The sequence below is a fragment of the Equus caballus genome, chromosome 29, assembly GCF_041296265.1.
Source record: "Equus caballus isolate H_3958 breed thoroughbred chromosome 29, TB-T2T, whole genome shotgun sequence".
Lineage (NCBI taxonomy): Eukaryota > Metazoa > Chordata > Mammalia > Perissodactyla > Equidae > Equus > Equus caballus.
Genome location: NC_091712.1, coordinates 25,805,681 through 25,825,631, shown reverse-complemented (window position 1 = coordinate 25,825,631; position 19,951 = coordinate 25,805,681). Strand labels below are relative to the sequence as shown.

The window sequence follows — 19,951 nt, the reverse complement described above, 5'->3', positions numbered from 1 at the left end:
AGGAAACAAAAATGTTTCAAGCAGTAGATCATGAGATCAAGGTTGGATAATAGATGCAAGTGAAACTAGAGAATTGAGGGCATAGGGATTTGGAGGAAATGTTGGAGCAAGGGCCTAGAGCAACTCAGTGAGGTCCAAGAACAAATAAGAGTGTGAATCAACGGCAAGGTTATGGAGAAAGAATAGATTGTGGTGGTAATGTTTCAGAGTGTTTTGGCATCAGTTATTGGGAGACAATTCGTGGGTCTCTCACATATGAATACATCTTGTAAGTAGAGGCCCTGACTGCCTTTGTTTCAGATTATCTTTTCAAAGTTGTTTGTATAATGAACAGCCTTGGAAAATGGAGGCACCATCATCCAGAGCAAAGGGCAGATTTTCTTACAGCCAGGGAAAATAGATAGTATCTCGTTCGGGGATAATTGGCAGGCATGCTTACTGTTCAGAATTGGGTTCGGTAAGCCCAAGGTTCCTCTCATGTAATGAAACCCAGTGTGTGTGCAAGTGTCATCTGGCCCCCTTCAGCTCATCCTGTCAGAGTTGGTGCAAATGCTGACGCTCTGGCCACTGCTGTTCCTATGGGTAATAAAGCCCTCGTGTCCAACCCAGCAGTCTTGTATCTTCCTCCAGCATCCCTACAACTGGTGGCCTAACTTATTAGCTTGCAAGTATGGTAAGAGCATAGAGCTTTCATGATTTTTGGCACAAGATGTAATTGTAGGCATACTGAAGGAGAATTTAAGTGAGAGCCATTGGAATTGAGGATGTTTGGGGACTGTATTGTCTTTATCTGGGTAACACATCCACTGTTGTGGTCAGGGATGTTGGGATACTGTGATTGAAGGTCTTATCAAGATCATATGGAGTAGGAAGAGTTATCTAAAGAAAAATAGTGGACAGACAAAAGCAAGAGATATACATTAATAAATGACAGAGCCAGGATTAAAGACCAAGTATGCCTGACTCCAAAGTCCATGGATTTTTTTTTTCATAAATTTTTCTAGCTTTTACTTGGAGGTTTAATAATCACATTTCTTTAAAAGTTAGACAAATCAGATGTATTACAAATTGAATTTTTTTGTATTAGTACAAATGATGAAGTTTTCACATGTTCTTTTTTTTTTTGAGGAAGATTAGCCCTGAGCTAACATCCACCACCAACCTTCCTCTTTTTTTCTGGCGAAGACTGGCCCTGAGCTAACATCTGTGCCCATCTTCCTCTATTTGATATGTGGGACGTCTGCCACAGCCTGGGTTGAAAGTGGTGTATAGGTCCTCACCCAGGATCCTAACCGGCAAACCCTGGGCCGCCAAAGTGGAACGTGTGAACTTAACCACTGTGCCACCAGGCTCGCCCTCACATGTTCTAAAAGGAATGCTAATCATAGAATCTCTTATGAATCCTTTACTTTGTTCCAAGAAGTTCTCTTTTGGACTGATTATTGTTTGGGAGAAGAGATTTATGAAGAGCTTTTAACTCAGAAGGGATAGATACTTTGTCAAAAGAGAATAAAAAATGAAAGTTACAAGTAGATGTGAATAGCCTTTTTGAAATTTTGCTTGAATTCAAATATTGAAGACAAACATGAATACAGTGCGTAGATTAAATGGCATGTCCGTGAAATGAAATTTTACGATTAGTCGATTTGACCAAGGGCTAACTTCTTTATTCAACAGAGTTATTATCTTTTGTAAGGTTGAGATTGCACATAATGTAAAGACTGAAATGCTTAAATTCATTTAGGTCTTTAGTGTTCCATTGTTCCATTCCAGCTATCTAAAATCATAGCATTATGGAGATTAAGTGACTATAACAAATTGTTTTCCATTAATAATACAAATATTTGTTAATATATTTGTTATCTAGTTTAGTTTCCTTTTTCATAGATGAATAAATAGGGACATGAATATTTAATTGAATTTGATAAATGTTTATGAAGCATCTACTGAATTCAAGACATCATGCTCAATTCCTAAGGAAAAAACCAGAAATTGAAAATCTGCAGAGTCACATTGACATTAAGCAGTTCGTCCAAAGTTGTATATTTGGGGGCATTAATAGTGAGAGAGCCCAGTTTATATTTTTAAACTTTTGTGCTCTTTCCATATGATTTTTCTTTTGTATATTTCAGAAGTGTAGCTACAAGCAATGAGTGTTAATAAGTGTGACTTTTTTGAAAAGCTGTTTAACTACTATGTTTCATCTAATCTGATTTACCACTCATTGTAAGATGCATCTTTATTTTACGTACCTCTAAGAAAGAAAAAAGGATGCCAAGAGGACACAGGATTGTTGTAATATACACCCAAATTTTAGAGATTTAAATAAGTTTCTTAGAATCCGTTAAATATGGTATGACAAGGAAACTTAAAGTTTCTGTCATTTTACCTAATAAGTATTAGATATAAACTTTAAGATTTTTGTTATTTGTCACTATTTAGCCGTTTATAGTAGCTAACATTTAGAAATGATATAAATGGCCCATACTAGACAAAAAGTTTTGGCACATCAGTAGAATGCGATATTATGTTGTGCCCCAGTTTCCTCATTGTATCAAGGTGATATTAGTACCTAACCTCATAGGGTTGTTGTAAAAATTAAATTTAATACATGTAAAATGCCTTGGCACATAGTAAAGTACTTCTTGAAAATCTGGTTGTCTAGGCAGAAAACTCAATAGCATCTTAGTGTTAGTTAATATTATTACATTTAAAATTATGATTTAGAAGACAAATGATGTGCAAAGGGATTTTTAATATAAGTGAAAAATGCAGCATACAAAAGTGTATATTTAGTATAATCCCAATTTTGCTTAGGATTTTTATGTAGAAGCCTGGAAGAAAATTTACCAAAGTGTTAACAATTATGGTTATACCATAATTAGTTTATTTTCACCTTTTTATTTTAAAAGATTTTAATAGTATAGGAAATTTATCTGAGCAATACAAAGAGCAACTGTATATGTTTAACCTGGATTCAACAGTTTTTCACATTTTACCACATTTGATTTATCTTCATCCTTATACATATACATAAAATATATAGACATTGAAAAAATCTATGGCCATTTGAGAATTAGTTGCTCACATTGTGACACTTCATCTCTAAATGGTTAAGCGTGTATCTTCTGAGAAGGACATACTTCTGCATTGCTAGAGTGTAGTTATCTTACTTAGGAAATTTAACATTAATATACTACTACCACTATCTAGTGTACAATCCATGTGCAAATATCTCCTGGTTGTCTCAGTAATATCCTTCGTAGCTGCTTTAAAAGGAAATTGATGCGGGATTCAATCAGGTATTAACCATTGCATTTAGTGCTTGTGTCTTTTAGTCTCCTTTAATCTCAGTCTGCCTCTCATGACGTTGACATTTTTGAAGAGTCTAGACCAGTTTTTTTTTTAGTATAGAGTTATCAATTAATTAATCTATTTGACTCTGAAATATGTTTTTATTTATTTATATATTTTTATTGCAATAACCTTGGTTTATAACATTATATAAATTTCAGGTGTACATCATTATGTGTTTTGATTTCTTTGTAGATTACATCATGTACACCACCCAAAGACTAATTACCATCCATCACCACACACGTGTCTAATTACCCTGTTCACCCTCCACACTTCGCCCTTCCCCTCTGGTAACCGCCAGTCCAATCTCTGTTTTTGTGTGTTTTCATCATTGTTTTTATCTTCTACATTATAAGTGAGATCATATGGTATTTGACTTTTTCTCTCTGACTTACTTCATTTAGCATAATACCCTCAAGGTCCATGCATGTTGTCACAAAGTGGCTGAATTTCATCATTTCTTATGGCTGAGTAGTATTCCATTGTGTATACATACCACATCTTCTTTAATCTAGTCATCCTTTGATGGGCACCCAGGTTGCTTCCAAGTCTTGGCTATTGTGAATGAGGCTGCAGTGAACATGGGGGTGCCTGTACCTTTATGCGTTTGTGTTTTCGTGTTCTTTGGAAAAATACCCAGCAGTGGAATAGCTGGATCATATGGTAGGTCTATTCTTAATTTTTTGAGGAATCTCCATACTGTTTTCCATAGTGGTTGCACCAGTGTGTACTCCCACCAGCCCTTATGAAGGTTCCCTTCTCTCCACATCCTCTCCAACACTTGTTGTTTCCTGTCTTGTTAATTATAGCCGTTCTGACAGGAGTGAGGTGATATCTCATTGTAGTTTTGATTTGCATTTCCCTGATAGTTAATAATGTTGAACATCTTTTCATGTACCTGTTGACCATCTGTATATGTTCTTTGGAGAAATGTCTGTTCAGATCTTTTGCCCTTTGTTAATTGGGTTGTTTATTTGTTGTTGAAATGTATGAGTTCTTTGTATATTTTGGATATTAACCCCTTATCAGATATATGGATTGTAAATTTTGGGGTTTTTTGGGTTTTTTTCATGCTCCAGTTATTCTGTCAAACATTGATTTTCTTCAGTCTTCATTTTTCTCTTTTCTTATTTCCATCTCAGTGCACATCCAGCACTTCCTTAGTTCTAGCTTTCTGATGAAGCTGCACTTTGTCTGTCTTGTATCGCTCACACTGTAGCTCTTGGTTTGGATATCTTTTACATGATTTTCTTCTTTTTTCATTTCACCTCTATGCTGCTAGTTGTCATTAGTATATGTCTTAATGCCAGGCTCTGTGTCTCAAAGCTGATCCCTATCTTTTGTACCTTACTGTTCTTCCTGTTCTTCCTGTTTTTTGAACACAGTGAAACCATGTAAAATGCTTACATTTTTACAAACCTAAAGTTTTAAGTGTGAGGGTAATGGAATAGAGATAGTGTTGTTGACAACTTTTGAGTAATTAAGAACTGATTTGGGAGAAATTCTAATTTTATTTGAATTGAATATAATGTAGTAGTTACATATACATTTATAGGCAAATAGGAATATGAAGCTGGAGCAAGAGATGTTAATGGAGTAAGAAGTCTTTGCTGAAGTCGTGAAAAGGGAGACTCTCTGTTGAGAAGGGCTGATGAGGACTTTTATCCCTAGAGGAAGAAAAAGCTTTAGTATTAAATGTTGAAAATAGATATACTTGTTAATCAGGCAGAGAGAAGTTAAAGTGATTATTAAATCGCTTATTATTAATTCCTTTGTGTGTTTGCATAGTTTGTTTCCTTAACTTTTCCAACTCTACAGTATAACCACATTCGTTGCTTTGTGACCCACTTCCTTCATCTTTAAAGCCAGCAATGTTGCAACTCTCAGATCATTCTTCCATAGTCATATCTCCCTGAGTCTCTTCTGCTGCCTCCTTTCACTTTTAAGGACCCTTGTGATTACATTGTGCCCACTGGATAATCTAAGATAATCTCCCTATCTCAAGGTCCTTTATTTACTTATATTTGCAAAGTGCCTTTTGCCGTGTAAGGTAACATATTTATAGATTCTGGAGATTAAGACTTGGATATCTTTGGGTACTATTATTTCACCTACCACAGAAGTACTGTCTGGCACTGTGAGAATGGCCTGAGTTCTACCTCATAGTGCAGTGATGACATGCATTTTTGGATCAGTTTAGTAGGAGTGAGGTTAAATAGCTGCAGCCACCCAGTGTATGCCGTTGGGTTTCAGCTTAGTTGAACTGTCTGAATCAAGCCCAGCGCTCAGGGAAAGCTCTGTGAGTTGAGGGGGTGGGGCACTTAACGCCTTTTTTTTTTTTTGAGGAAGATTAGCCGTGAGCTAACTGCCACCAATCCTCCTCTTTTTGCTGAGGAAGACTAGCCCTGAGCTAACATCATGCCCATCTTCCTCTACTTTATACATGGGACGCCTACCACAGCATGGCGTGCCAAGCAGTACCATGTCCGCACCCAAGATCCGAACCCGTAAACCCCAGGCCGTCGAAGTGGAACGTGCGCCCTTAACCGCTGCATCACCGGGCTGGCCCCTTAATGTATGTTAAGGAAGAATGGCAACAGCTCAGCTGTCTTACAGTTCAACACCTCTTGCAGTTACCCTGCAAACTTCAAATTCACTTAGAGATGACAGTAAAAGATCTCAAAGTTTTTTGCAGTGAGTCCTGGTTGTGAGAAGGCAGCTTTGGTCTTCTAGGGAGATTTCCCAGAGATAGACCAACTCCCATGGGAAATTATAGTTGAGATCTTAAATAATATTCAGGCTCTTAATGCCCCAGATTGGCTTTCCAATGTTAATAAAGCATTTACAATGTGATAAAGGTGACCCACTGGAAAATGAGAAATCTAGATAAATTCTTACAACCAGCCAGCACTGCCACCCTGAAAAATTCTCCCAACCCTTATGAAACTAGCAGCTACCGAAACTAGATGAAAACCTGAGAGGTTATCTTAGTAATGGGGTAACAGAGGTCCCAGATTAAGCCAAGCTCTCCAAAACAGGTCCCTGCTGTGTGAGCCTAGATCCAGTCAACCAGAGGGTACAAACTGGCTGCTGAGTCAAGGGGTTCTCAGGGCTGAAATAAATGGTGTCACCCACGAGGACATCACAATATAGAGCATTAGGAGTGCTGAAAAAATGGGAAATTTATTTGGTTGACCCACAAACAGCCATCATGCCCTTTGCAATTGAAAGTAAATACAAAGACTCATTTAATGGTGTGGAGCCGCTTTCTACACCCACAATCTCTAAATCTTACTCAACCTCCTCACCCTTGAAGGTGACCACAGTTGCTTTAAGAAGAAAAATATTAGAGATGGAGATGAGGTTTCCCTATCCCAAGGAGGAATCAATGGCGATATGCACCCATCCAAGTATGGTGGGGAATTTGGAGAGAGGAGAGACACAAATTTTTATGGCTCTATCACTATCCTACCTAGACCCATGGAAGAAAAAGGCACCAGGATTCAGTGGACAGATTAACAGTGGGGTAAGAAAGCTAACATGACTTTGTAGGCCAGGCCTTTTGGCAACTAACTGTACTTTTGTTACTGCTTATACATCCGAAGATGTAGTAGGAAATGACGTGTTATACAGCAGTCAGCAAACTATGGCACCCAAGCTAGCAATGATTTTTACATTTTCAAAGAGCTTTTTTTAAAAAAAGGAAGAATATGTAGCAGAGACTGTATGGGGGTCTGCAAAGCCTAAAACATTTACTATCTGGTTCTTTGCAGAAAAAGGTTGCAAACCTCTGTGTTATATGCTTATCATTACCCATCCCGTGAGTGCCAGAGTATTCCCCCAATGAGGCAGGGGGTGCTAATAGGACATATAAATTTGCTCCTCTTTCCTTCCCAACCACTTCCCTTTCCAGTGAAAACACAATAGATGAATAGATGGGGACAAAGGGAAACCTCAACCTTGATTAAGAACTTAAAGTAGCAGGGGTAGTAAGAGATGCGCTATCTCAACACAAAAGCCCTGTACGGCCAGTGAAAAGCGGTTAACGGGAGCTGGAGGCTTATAGTGAATTACTGTCAAGTGAGTTTAGTTATTGCTCTTATAGCCACAGCTGTTACAGACTAAACCCAGTACACAAATTGATGGTACTTGTACTTGTCTTGGACATTGCCAACGGCGTCTTTGCTATACCATTCACACCCAAGGATCAAGATCAGTTCATATGCAGGTTGCAAGGCCTCCAATATAAGTTTGTAGTGCTTCCAGGAGAAGCAAAATTGCCTTGCCATTTGCTACCAATACGTATGTCAGGATTGAGTGCAAGTGCCTCTGTTGTCTGATTTCCAAAGCTTTCACTGTTGTTTGGTAAGTTAGTAGTAACATCAGTCTCAACAGCTCTGACTGCGATGTTATCACACTTCTCTCAACAGGGCTGGCTGGAAAACCCCAATAAAATCCAGGGAGCTGCTCACCAAGTACAGTTTCTTGGAACTATGTGAGCAGATTTACAATGTCTGATCCCTGTGGCAGGTCTCTTCAGACCCCCATCATCAAAAAGGAGGCCGATATTAAAGGCTCTATGTGACTCCCTTTGATATTCTACTTGGTCTTTTATATCAGCTATCCTGCAAATATGCATTCTTTGAGAGGAGCCCAAACCAACATGTTGTACTGAAATCTGTACAACAAGCTATAGACACTCTCTACCTTTAGGGCCCCACATCCTCATTACACATTTGAGCTACAAGTTTCTGTGACTGATAATTTTGCCAATTTGAGCCTCTGGCAAAGAGCCTCCAGCCAGAGGCACCCACTGGGGTTTTCAGCTTGCCACCTCCCTGACACAGCTATCAGGTGCATCCCTTTCTGAAAAGCAGTTATTAGCTTGCCAGTGGGCTCTTGTCAAAACTAAACACCTGACCCATGGAGGCTTTGTAACTCTCCAGCCTAAGCCAGCTAACATTAAGTCAGACTTAACAACTAATGATGTGGGAAGGGCCCAAAATTCCTCACTTGTCAAATGGAAATGGTATATTCAAGATCGCAACTGGCTTTTGGCTCCAGCAGCATCTCAGCTTTACATTAAAAAGTGCCAGCTACTTCCACCACCACGTGATGCAAAGCTGTCGGCTTAATGTGGACGTCAACTCACAGAGCTTTCCCTGAGCGCTGGGCTTGATTCAGACAGTTCAACTAAGCTGAAACCCAACGGCATACACTGGGTGGCTGCAGCTATTTAACCTCACTCCTACTAAACTGATCCAAAAATGCATGTCATCACTGCACTATGAGGTAGAACTCAGGCCATTCTCACAGTGCCAGACAGTACTTCTGTGGTAGGTGAAATAATAGTACCCAAAGATATCCAAGTCTTAATCTCCAGAATCTATAAATATGTTACCTTACACGGCAAAAGGCACTTTGCAAATATAAGTAAATAAAGGACCTTGAGATAGGGAGATTATCTTAGATTATCCAGTGGGCACAATGTAATCACAAGGGTCCTTAAAAGTGAAAGGAGGCAGCAGAAGAGACTCAGGGAGATATGACTATGGAAGAATGATCTGAGAGTTGCAACATTGCTGGCTTTAAAGATGAAGGAAGTGGGTCAGAGTTCCTAAGCTTTGCTTGGTTTCTGCCCATAGTGGTTGCTTGTTAGTTTCTCTCCTTTCACGTTCAGTATAGATAAGTGTCTCTGTAGCTGTTATCTGAAAAGGATTGGAACCTTCTGTCCACGGAGGATGAATCTTAGTACTAATTATTACACTGGGATGGAACTGAAGCTTCCTGTCAGATTGGTGAGGAAGTCCTCTTACCTGGAGGAGGTTTAGAACCACCAGAACATCATTTGGGCAACTCTCTTAGAATGTATTTCCTAGTATTCAGCCTGCAACCATGTCCTCAATTCCTCCTCATTATCAAGCAATAAAATGAAGGACCATTTACTGCCTGATTGACCATACAGTTTGCTCAATATGTTTCTTACCCATTCCCATAGACTTCCCTCAAATCCCATTAATTGGTCTGCGAGGCCCTTATCCTTCCTCTTCCAGAAAGCCGTGTCTCTGACAGTATCACATTCTCACCATCAAACTGTCAAGAATGGTGAAAGAGGTCTGTGGTTTTTACCCTACTTGTAAAGTAACTACTTAGGAGACAGGAGAATTCTGGGTAAGAGATGAAGGGCAGTTTATTACTTAGTGTGATAGCAGTAGAGACCCAGTTTCCAAAGGGCAACACAAAGAGGGCCAGATGACATCTGCTCATGCAGTCTTTTGCATTGCTGTACAGGAACCCTGAGCTTAGGGCACTTGAATCTTTTGCAGTGGGTGGTAAGCATGGCTGCCCTTTAGTCTTAAGGCGGACACTCTGTCTTCTAAGTCTGTTCATTATATAAACAAACTTGAAAAGATAGTCCAGAACAATGGGCAAGTCATTGCCTCACTTGCAAGACATGCAGAAACAGTAGACTCACATAGAATTGTCTCCCGACACATAATAATTCTCAAATTAAGAGTGGCTTAATACAGTGTTTAGTTTTCATTCACAGTGAAGTCTAAAACAAGTGTTCTTGATTGGCAGACAGTTTTCTTCCAAGCCATGGACCAGGAACTTAGCTTCCTTCCCTTTGACTCAGCCTTCTTTTCAGTGTTGCTTCCAAGGCTGCCATGCTCATTTGCATGAATCTCTGGAAGAGGAAGGAGCATGGACACTAAATAGTTGTGACTTTTAAGGACCAGGCCTAGAGGTGACACACATCATTTTTCATTCAGATTGCATTTGCCTAGAATCCAGTTAAATGGCCACATCTAACTGCATAGGAAACTGGGAAATGTCTAGTCATATTCTGAGTAAGAAAAAGAAATGGGTTTGGTGAATAGCTAGCTGTCTCTACCTCATTTTAGCCTGTTCTTTCTGTTAAGCCGTATTCAATTATTAAAAATTCAAACAAGGCAGAACATTTTTTAAAAATGCAAGTTAATTAAAAAAAACTGTACTCCAGAATTCACCATCCAGGAGTATCCATCAATACTACTAAGGAATAAACATTCCAGATGTTTTCTTTTTTATACATATATATATATATATATACACACACACACATAGATAGATAGATTAAAAGGATGGTTAGATAAAAATTATTTTGTTAAATGATGTAATGCTAACTTTTTAAAAAATATTAAAGTCAGAATGCAAACTGGTGCAGCCACTATGGAAAACAGTATGGAGATTTCTCAAAAAATTAGAAATAGAAATGCCTTAGGACCCAGCCATCCCACTACTGGGTATCTATCCTAAGAATCTGAAATCAGCAATTCCAGAAGTTCCATGCACCCCTATGTTCATTGCAGCATTATTTACAATAGCCAAGACATGGAAGCAACCTAAATGCCCATCAACTGATGATTGGATAAAGAAGATAGGGTATATATATACAATGGAATACTACTCAGCCACAAAAAAGACAAAATCGTCCCATTCACAACAGTGTGGATGGACCTTGAAGGTATTATGTTAAGTGAAATAAGCCAGACAGAGAAAGACAAACTCTGTATGACTCCACTCATAGGTGGAAGTTAAACATAGAGACAAAGAGAATTGATTGATGGTTACTAGGGAAAAGGGGGTCTGGGGGGAGGGCACAAAGGGTGAAGTGGTGTACCTACAACATGAGTAACAATAATGTACAACTGAAATTTCACAAGGTTGTAAAGTATAATCTTAATAAAAAGTTAAAAAAATGTATTAAGGTCATTTTCTTGGCTTTATAGAAGAAAAAGAAAGTGAAGTAAAATAGGTGACATTGAACTGAAAGTAAAATTTCCTAGGGCTGGCCCAGTGACGACGTGGTTCAGTTTGCATACTCCACTTTGGCGGCTGGCCCCAGGGTTCGTGGATTTGGATCCTGGGTGTGGACCTATACATCACTTGTTAAGCCATGCTGTGGTGGCATCCCACATACAAAATAGAGGAAGATTGGCACAGATGTTAGCTCAGGGATGATCTTCCTTGAGCAAAAAGAGGAAAGATTGGCAACAGATGTTAGCTCAGGGCCAATCTTGCTCACCAAAAAAAAAGAAGAAAAGAAAAAACAAATTTCCTTACCACAAGAAATATTATTTCCTTAAAGATACCTTTAAGTTTAATAGTAGAGATTAGGAAAACAAAATCATTGAGAGGTAAGACTGTCTTTCCAGTTAGGATGCTTTTAGCTGTAACAGAATATTGCTAAAGAAATAGGAAATTTCTTGTTTTGCATAAGAAGTTCAGAGGCTAGGCTTTTCTCAGATTGTTTAATTTAATGATAGCCATTCAGCAGTGGCCAGGCATTGTTGTTTTTGTGGTTCTCGTGGCTTTTCCTAGCATAGTTGCCAGGTCACTGCAGTTGTTCAGGGGTCACGGCCTAATACTTGAGCATCTCTAGGTGGGAAGGGAGTACCTTTTTAAGAGAGAGACATTCCCAGCCTCTCACAGAAAATTACCCCTTCTGTTTTATTATTCGGACCTAAACCCATCCCAGACCTAAAGTAGTTAGTGGCTAAGGAGAATAGTTTTATCTTAATTGACTAGACATACCCGTGTTCACCTCTGTGCAGGACTGTGGGGCTACTTTATGAGGATGCGAGCGGGATCAGCCAAAGAAAATGGGGGACTTTGTCTTCAAGGAAGGGCTTTATGTGTAGTTATGTTGGGGGGCAAACTTTTATGTTTTGTTTTAATTACATGCTTCAAAATCTGTACTGAGCTCCCGCTATTAAAGGCTAATAGTATCCCCATGCTCCTCTTGTTTCCTGCTGTCCAGTTTGTTTGTTTTTAAAGATCTGTATGTTACATTTTTCAGGTCTGTGGCATTCTCTTCTGTAAATGTAATCCTCAGAGTTGTTTAGGTATTTGTTGTTTAATTTAAAATTGTTAGATGGTTATTACCAGTCCTTTTACCACAGCTTCTCCAGTAACTTTTTTATGTCATCTCTTAAATTGGTTGAATTTTATTGTCAAGTAACTTTTTTCAAGAGCAAGTTCTTAGGACCTGTATTCTCTGAATTCCTTCATAATGGGAAATGTTTCCTTCTTGCCTTAGTTTTGAACTATGTCTTGGCTGTGCTTAGTATCATTGGGTCACACTTTGTTTCTCCTGAGAATGTAGACAGTGGGCCTAGAATATTGCTGTGGAGAGGACTGAAGACTCCCCCACCCCCCCCACCCCACCCACCCCACCCCTTGCATTCTGCTGAGTTTGACTACAGTAAGTCTCACTGGTAAATAGTCTACTTTTCAGAATGCTTTTTTAAAATTTTTATTTTATGGACCTTTATGTTTGAATACATCTTCTGTTCTCCATTTGTTGGATTGTCTACCTTAAGGGACACAAGTTATCCTTGAGTTTGATCATCTTTGTTTTCTTAAAAGGTATGAGTTTCTCTCTAATTGCTTTAATATCTGCTATTTTTTTCATTTGCATTACTGTGATCATTTCATGTTTTTCTTTCAGCAGTATTTTTATTTTCAACGATGTATATTCTTTTCCTTGCACTTTCTATTTACTACTTCCGTTTTAATTTTTAAGTTACTTTGGTTCTGCAATCTCGAATTTCTTTTTTACGTTTTTCTGTTTTATCATCTCATTCTTGAGCTTTGTTTGAACCTAGAATTAAGAATTAAGTTTTATTTGCACGGGGCAGGGTTTTTTGGGGGGCAGTTTTGCTTTTTTATGATTATTAATCTACAGCATACAATCCATGTAGGAGCAGTGTTTGCCAGTCAGACAGCTTCAAAACAATGTCTGTAGCGTCCCTTCCACCCGCCAAGGTCCCAGCAGCACCTAGATTGCCTCAGCTCCCTGTCCAATGGAAAAATAAAACTCTGGAGCCCCCTAGTATGTGAGGTAGGCCCTGAGAACTGTCTTTACGCTGAGTTATATTTACTCCTAGGTTAAGGTCTTTAGTTTTCCTATACATGTCATGCTCTTTATGTTGTTTACTTTTTGGCTGTAGTCTCTTTGCCGTGCAACTTTTTTCATCTTGTTCATTTTTGAGAGGCTCTTTTTAGACATTTGCTCCATTATAATTTAGGTAATTTCTTGAATCTCTTCTCACCATTTTTGAGACTAGGATTGGAGAGCTAAGTATTTTGCCTCTTTATGAAGCCAGAGGGAGTGGCAAGGTTGCAGTATAAAAGCTCAGCTAGGGCAGTATGCAGTTTTTGATGGAACCCCAGGCTCAGCTCTCTTTTCTAATACTTGATTAAATGTTGTGTACTAGATTTTAATCTCTCAGCTGTGTGAGGATATTACTTCTCTCCAGATTTGAGGGGTTTTGTGATATTCTCAGAATTTTAAGGAATCGGAAGAAGGATTAAGAGCTGAGTCCTACAGCTCAGTCCAGGGCTATTACTGCTGTGTTTCTAAAATCTGTTTCTCTGCTTGGTCACCAGTTTTTGTTGAATGCATTATTGTCTACCCCTGCCATCCCTCCAGTTTGGATTGCTGTTGGGTTGTTGTTTGCTATGTTGCTTTCACTAGTTTTGTCCATTTGTTTTTTCACTTATTAACAGTGGAAAGATTTGATGTGATTTCGAATTACCTTTTTAAGCACTGGGAGTTACTGGGACGTAGGCATTCTTTTCTTACTTAGAAATTCACTCAATCCAAACACAGAGAATTGAGTTATCTTAAAACAACTAATATTCATTTTCTTTCTTATAATATGGCTAAATATTAATTTCTGATATTGAGCTTTGCTGATGAACCCTTCTTGGCACATAGTGATAATGAAATTCTTTCCTTGATGCTAGCAAACCTTTGTCAATAATTTAGTCTAATATTCTTCTGAGAAGTAACCTCAAGGTCAATATTGCCTTCTTTCCAGAATTCACTTTCTAATTTAGCCCAGACATTTCTGTCAATGGTTTAGTGGTTACGTGTGTACTCTCCAAAACTCTGAGATTGGATCTGAAGACATGAGCTTATTTTAAGTATTATCTCTATTGTCTTGTACTTTAATTTTCCTTTAACAATTTGTTTACTCATTCCAATTTGAACACTAGAAAGATCAACTGTCTCTTTGTTGTTTGTCTTGCTCTAAATTTAGGTTAAAAACTCCTATGTAATTGTCCTAGCTTCTTTACATGGAAAATAGTTCATTCTGGAACTAAAGCTGCTTTAGAATTTAAACTTTTCTCTCCTTATCTCTTCCTTCCTTCCCTCACTCTTTTCAATTTCAGTTTTAGAATTTCTCATCATGGGTACCTTACCTATTTTTTTTTCTTTCAATTTTTAGAAATCTGCTTTTTAAAAGGTTTTAGTTAAGTTTCTTGGGGGAATATACATAAAAGAGTCCACTTAGTGTTTGTTTAAGCCATTCCTTTCTGATCTTTCTGATCTATAGAAATAGATCCTCACAGCGCTGTTTTAAGGATTAAATTAGATCATATATGTTTTATATATATTTGTAAACTACAAACTGCTACAATTCTGGTTATTTTTATTGTTAATTATACACACTAATTCAGTTTGGAGTGACACTGGTTATCTTGACCTGTGGTTTTACATAAAAATATCCAGTATGGTTTATTTCCTTCTGGTTGTTTTCTCTCCTTGCATAAATTTTTAAAGTAAAACTCATATCATTATTAACCATTTTTCTAAATCTCTTAAATATTCCTTCAGAACTTGCTTATTTTAATGGCCATTATATGGTTGTATAATAATTTTTTCAACCACGTCTTCGTGGACATTCATATTGTTTTCAGGTTTTTTCTCGTTGCAAATAGTAGTATAATAAACTGTATTTAAACCTTTGTTCACCTCCTAGAGGAGAAATTACTAGGTCAGACAACATTTTTATGGTTTCTAATTCTTTTGGTTTTTTGGTGAGGAAGATTCGCCCTGAGCTAACATCCCTTGCCAGTTTCCCTCTAATCTTTTTATGTGGGATGCCTCCACAGCGTGGCTGATGAGTGGAGTATATCTATACCCAGGATCCAAATCCACGAACCTGGACCACAGAAGCACAGCACGCAGAACTTTATATGGTTTCTTTTCTTTCTTTCTTTTTTTTTTTTTATAGATTTTATTTTTCCTTTTCGTCCCCAAAGCCCCCCGGTACATAGTTGTGTAGTTTTAGTTGTAGGTCCTTCTAGTTGTGGGATGTGGGATGCTGCCTCCATGTGGCTTGATGAGTGGTGCCATGTCTGCGTCCAGGATTTGAACTGGCGAAACCCTGGGCCGCCGAAGCAGAGCACATGAACTTAACCACTCGCCACGGGCTGGCCCCTTTATATGGTTTCTGATTCTTGCTTTTTTTTGTCCTTTACCTATTTACATTCTCTCGTAATGTGTGCAAGTGCTCATTTCACTATAACCTGGGCAACATTGAATCTTATCATTAAAAACAAAACAACAGCTTTGATCACTAGGTCAGAGAAAAATATCTTTAGCTCTTTATTAGCTGGGTTGCACATTTGCTGCTGTTGTTGTTTAGTGATCATTTCTTTGTGAATTGCCCTTTGTACATTGTTCTATGGCATATATATGTATTTTTTTCTTACTGATTTATAAAAAATTTAAACAGCACTAAAAATGGAACATGTTAACTTTATTCATTTCTCAGTTTGTTTTTTGCTTTTTAATGGTTTTTAAACTGATGTAGAAGTATTTCATATTTGAATAGCTAAACCTGCCTTTTCCCTTTCTGATTTTTTACTTTGTTTTTACACTTAGGAAAGTTTTTCCTTCCTTAAAATTAAAGATTTTTGAAATCTTCCAGACTCTCAGATTATTTTAATTTTTATTTATTTCTTTAATCCATCTGGATTTTATTTTATTTTGTATAAGAAACATTTCCCCAAATGATTTACCAGGTTTTCTAGTACCATTATTAAGTGATTTCAGTCTTTCACTGCTGATTTGGAATCCCTTCCTTATCATATGCTAAGTATTTATATATGATTGAGTCTTTTCCTGGAATTTCCTTTTGTTCTATTGATCTATTAAAATCAGCCAATCTCTTTAGTGAAAGTCATTAGATTTCCTATTTTACAGGCTAATAATATGAATATAATCTGTTCACAGTCTGTTCTACTGAACATTTGCAGTCCTCGTCTCAGGATGTGTTTCTTGATGTGTCTATCGCATAGGACCAGAGTTCTGTATTATTCCATAATGACATATATATTCGCATTTTCACTGGTGTGCATACTTCACCCTTTGTGCCCACCCCCTACCCCCCCTTTCCCCTGGTAACCACCAGTCAGTTCTCTTTGTCTACGTGTTTAACTTCCACCTATGAGTGCAGTCATACAGAGCTCGTCTTCTCTATCTGGCTTATTTTACTTAACATAATACCCTCAAGGTCCATCCATGTTGTTGTCAATGGGACAATTTTATCATTTTTTATGGCTGAGTGTTATTCCATTGTATGCATATGTCATATCTTCTTTATCCAATCATCAGTTGATGGGCACTTAGGTTGCTTCCATGTCTTGGCTATTGTAAATAATGCTGCAGTGAACACAGGAGTGCATGGGACTTTTGGAATTGCTGATTTCATGTTGTTTGGATAGATATCCAGTAGTGGGATGGCTGGGTCATATAGTATTTCTATTTTTAATCTTTTGAGAAATGTCCATACTGTTTTCCATAGTGGCTGCACCAGTTTGCATTCCCACCACCAGTGTATGAGGGTTCCTTTTTCTCCACAACCTCTCCAACATTTGTTAGTTTTTGTTTTGGTTATTTTTGCCATTCTAGCAGATGTAAGGTGATATCTTAGTGTGGTTTTGACTTGCATTTCCCTGATGGTTAGTGATGATGAGTATCTTTTCATGTGTCTATTGGCCATCCATATATCTTCCCTGGAGAAATGTTTGTTCATGTCTCCTGCCCATTTTTTGATCGGGTTGTTTGATTTTTTTGTTGAGTTGTAGAAGAAGTGATTTTTAAAGTTATTTTTTGGCAAGATTCATTACCTTTTTAAATTACTAAATTATAAAAGAATCTCATCTTTATTGTGTGTGTGTGTGTGTGTATATATATGTTATGATTTAAATTGAATTTTACTTCTCTTCATTTTTAGAAATATAAAGAAAAAGACAAACATAAACAAAAACACAAGAAGCAACCAGAACCATCACCTGCATTGGTTCCTTCCTTGACTGTTACTACAGAAAAAGTAAGTTTTAAGTGCCGTATTTTGTTTTATATAATAACTAGTTATGTGCTGACTTTTAACTGTGAGAAGTATTTTCATTCCCAGTGTCCTAGTTCCCTCTAACTTTTCCCACCTCTCTAACCCTACAATAAGCACTTTAGAATTCCCATTTCTTAGTTCTTCATCCTACCTTCTCTTTATTCTATACTTGTTTGTGAAGAATGTTAAGTAAGGATAACAAGTGGGGAGGCATTGAGGTTAAGAATTTGGACTATAGAGTGGGATTTGTCCACCTATGACTTTGAATTCTGGCTTTGCCACTTACTGACTGAGCTTTTAGACAAGTTAATTAACCTCTCTCCTTATAGCTCAGTTTCATCATCTGTAAAGTGGGGGAAATAATTACTGGAATTAAATGAGACAATTACATGTAAAGCAATGAGAACAATGTCTGATTCATAGTAAGCATTACTTGGTAAATGTTAAATATTAAGATTATTATCATATGGTTAATATGAAAACAAATGGAGACAGGGACAGGTGGTTGGGACAGTATAAGCTAGGCGGGGAGTGCAGTAGGAGATGAGGCCAGGGTGAGGGGCCAATCATGTGGGGCTATATAAGCCAGTGAAAGGACTTTGTTTTTTAGTTTGAGTGAAAAATGAGCCTTTGGAAGGTTCTGAACTGAAATGTCACATATTGTGACTTAGGTTTTGTAAGGACCTCTAGCCAGAGGTCCTTTGGCTGTTTCATTGTGGATAGACTGTAGAGAGTCAGGAATGAAAACAAGGAGGTCATTAGGAGGTTATTGAGATAATTTAGAGAGACATAGTGGTAACAGTGGACGTAGTGAGAGGTGATCAGATTCTGAATACATTTAAAAGTAGAACCCACATGACTTTCCTATAGGTAAGATCAGAGGTGTGGGAGAAAAGACAGGATCCAAAGATGATTCCAAGGGTGTTGGCCCAGACAACTAGAAGGAATGGAATTGTTATTAACAAAGATGGGAAAGACTGTGGATGTGGTAGGTTGAGGGCAAGATGAGGAATTCAGTTTTGGATATGGTACTAGTGTTCTATTGCTGCCAGAACAAATTACCACAAATTTAGCAGTTTAAAACAATATAAACCTATTGTCTCACTGTTCTGTATGCCAGGAGTCTGGGTGGTCTCAGCTGGTTTCTCTGCTCTGGGTCTCTCAAAGCTGAAATCAAGGTCTTGGATAACTTGGATTCTCATCTGGGAGAATCTGCTAAGCTTATTCAGGTGGTTGGATTTGCAGTTGTAGGACTAACGTGCCCATTTCCTTGCTGACTGTCAGGACAGTCTGCTGTTAGCTCCTAGAGGCTTTCTTCAGTCCTTGCACATCTGTCCCCCCATCTCAGAGCCAGCAGTGGTGTGTTGAATCTTTCCCACACTTGGAATCTCTCTGCTGCATCTCTTCTGCTTCTGGCCAGAGAAAGTTCTCTTCTTTTAAGGGTTCATGTGATTAGATTGTGCCTACCTGGAAAATCCAGGATAATTTCCCTGTTTTAAAGCCTGTAACCTTAAGTATATTATCCAAGTCCCTTTTGCCATGTAACATCACAGTTTTCAGGGATTAGAACGTGGACATCTTGGGTGGCTGTTCTGCATATGTTAGGATTGAGACATTTGTTAGACATCCAAGTAGAAATGTTGATTAGCCAGTTGGCTACATAATCTGGCATGCAGGAAAGAGGTCCAGACTTTGGATGTAAATTTTGGAGTTGTGTGCATATAGAGCTATTTCAAGGCATGAGAGTGGATGCAGTCACCAGTGGAGGAGTGAGTGCAGGTAAAGAGAAGAGGCTCCAATGTTGAAAGATCTGGGGTGCAACCAGCAAAGACGACTGTGAGAAGAGGCCAGAGTTTGGAAGAATTCCAAGAGGATGTGATATGCTTGGAGGCCAAGTTAAAGAAAAGAGGAAATAAGTAAATTGTGTCATGTAATAATATGAGGACTAGCCATTGTATTTAGTCGTATGGTGATCATTAGCAACCTTGATGAGCAGTTTTAATGTACTGGTGGAGGCAAATGGCTGATAAGAATGGGTTTGAGAGAAAATAGGAGAAAAGTCAGACAATGGGTATAAATAATTGCTTTGAGGAGCTTTGCTTATAAACGGGAGCAGAGAAATGGGTGATAACTGGTCAGAGAAGTAGAGATAAGAAAGGGTGCTTTTTAAATGAGAGAGAGAATAGCATATTTGTGTGCTAGAGGAATGATCCAATAGAGAGAGGGAAATTGTTGGATTGATGTCCTTAAGAATATGAGAAGGGATGGGATCTACTGTCGAGTAGAAAAGTTGGCTTTAATAACAGAAGGGTAGGCAAAAGATGGGGGAGTATGCACTGGGCATAGATAGACGTAGTGGTGGGAATTTGTGGTAAATCTGGCAACTTTAGGTTTTCTCAGTGAAG

The 19,951-nt window shown here is 38.1% G+C and overlaps 1 protein-coding gene across 29 annotated transcripts in view; it reads left to right on the top strand.

Annotated features, from left to right (window-relative positions):
* MLLT10 (MLLT10 histone lysine methyltransferase DOT1L cofactor) overlaps positions 1–19,951 on the top strand; it is a 256,175-nt gene that overhangs the window by 138,345 nt on the left and 97,879 nt on the right. For all 29 annotated transcript variants that reach the window (XR_011433954.1, XR_011433951.1, XR_011433952.1 and 26 more), the window contains one exon: positions 17,433–17,528. Coding sequence is in view for 25 of the 29 variants with exons in the window: in XM_070255103.1 (XP_070111204.1) it covers positions 17,433–17,528 (96 nt within the window). In the remaining 4 variants the exon portion in view is untranslated. The remainder of the gene's footprint in view (positions 1–17,432; positions 17,529–19,951) is intronic.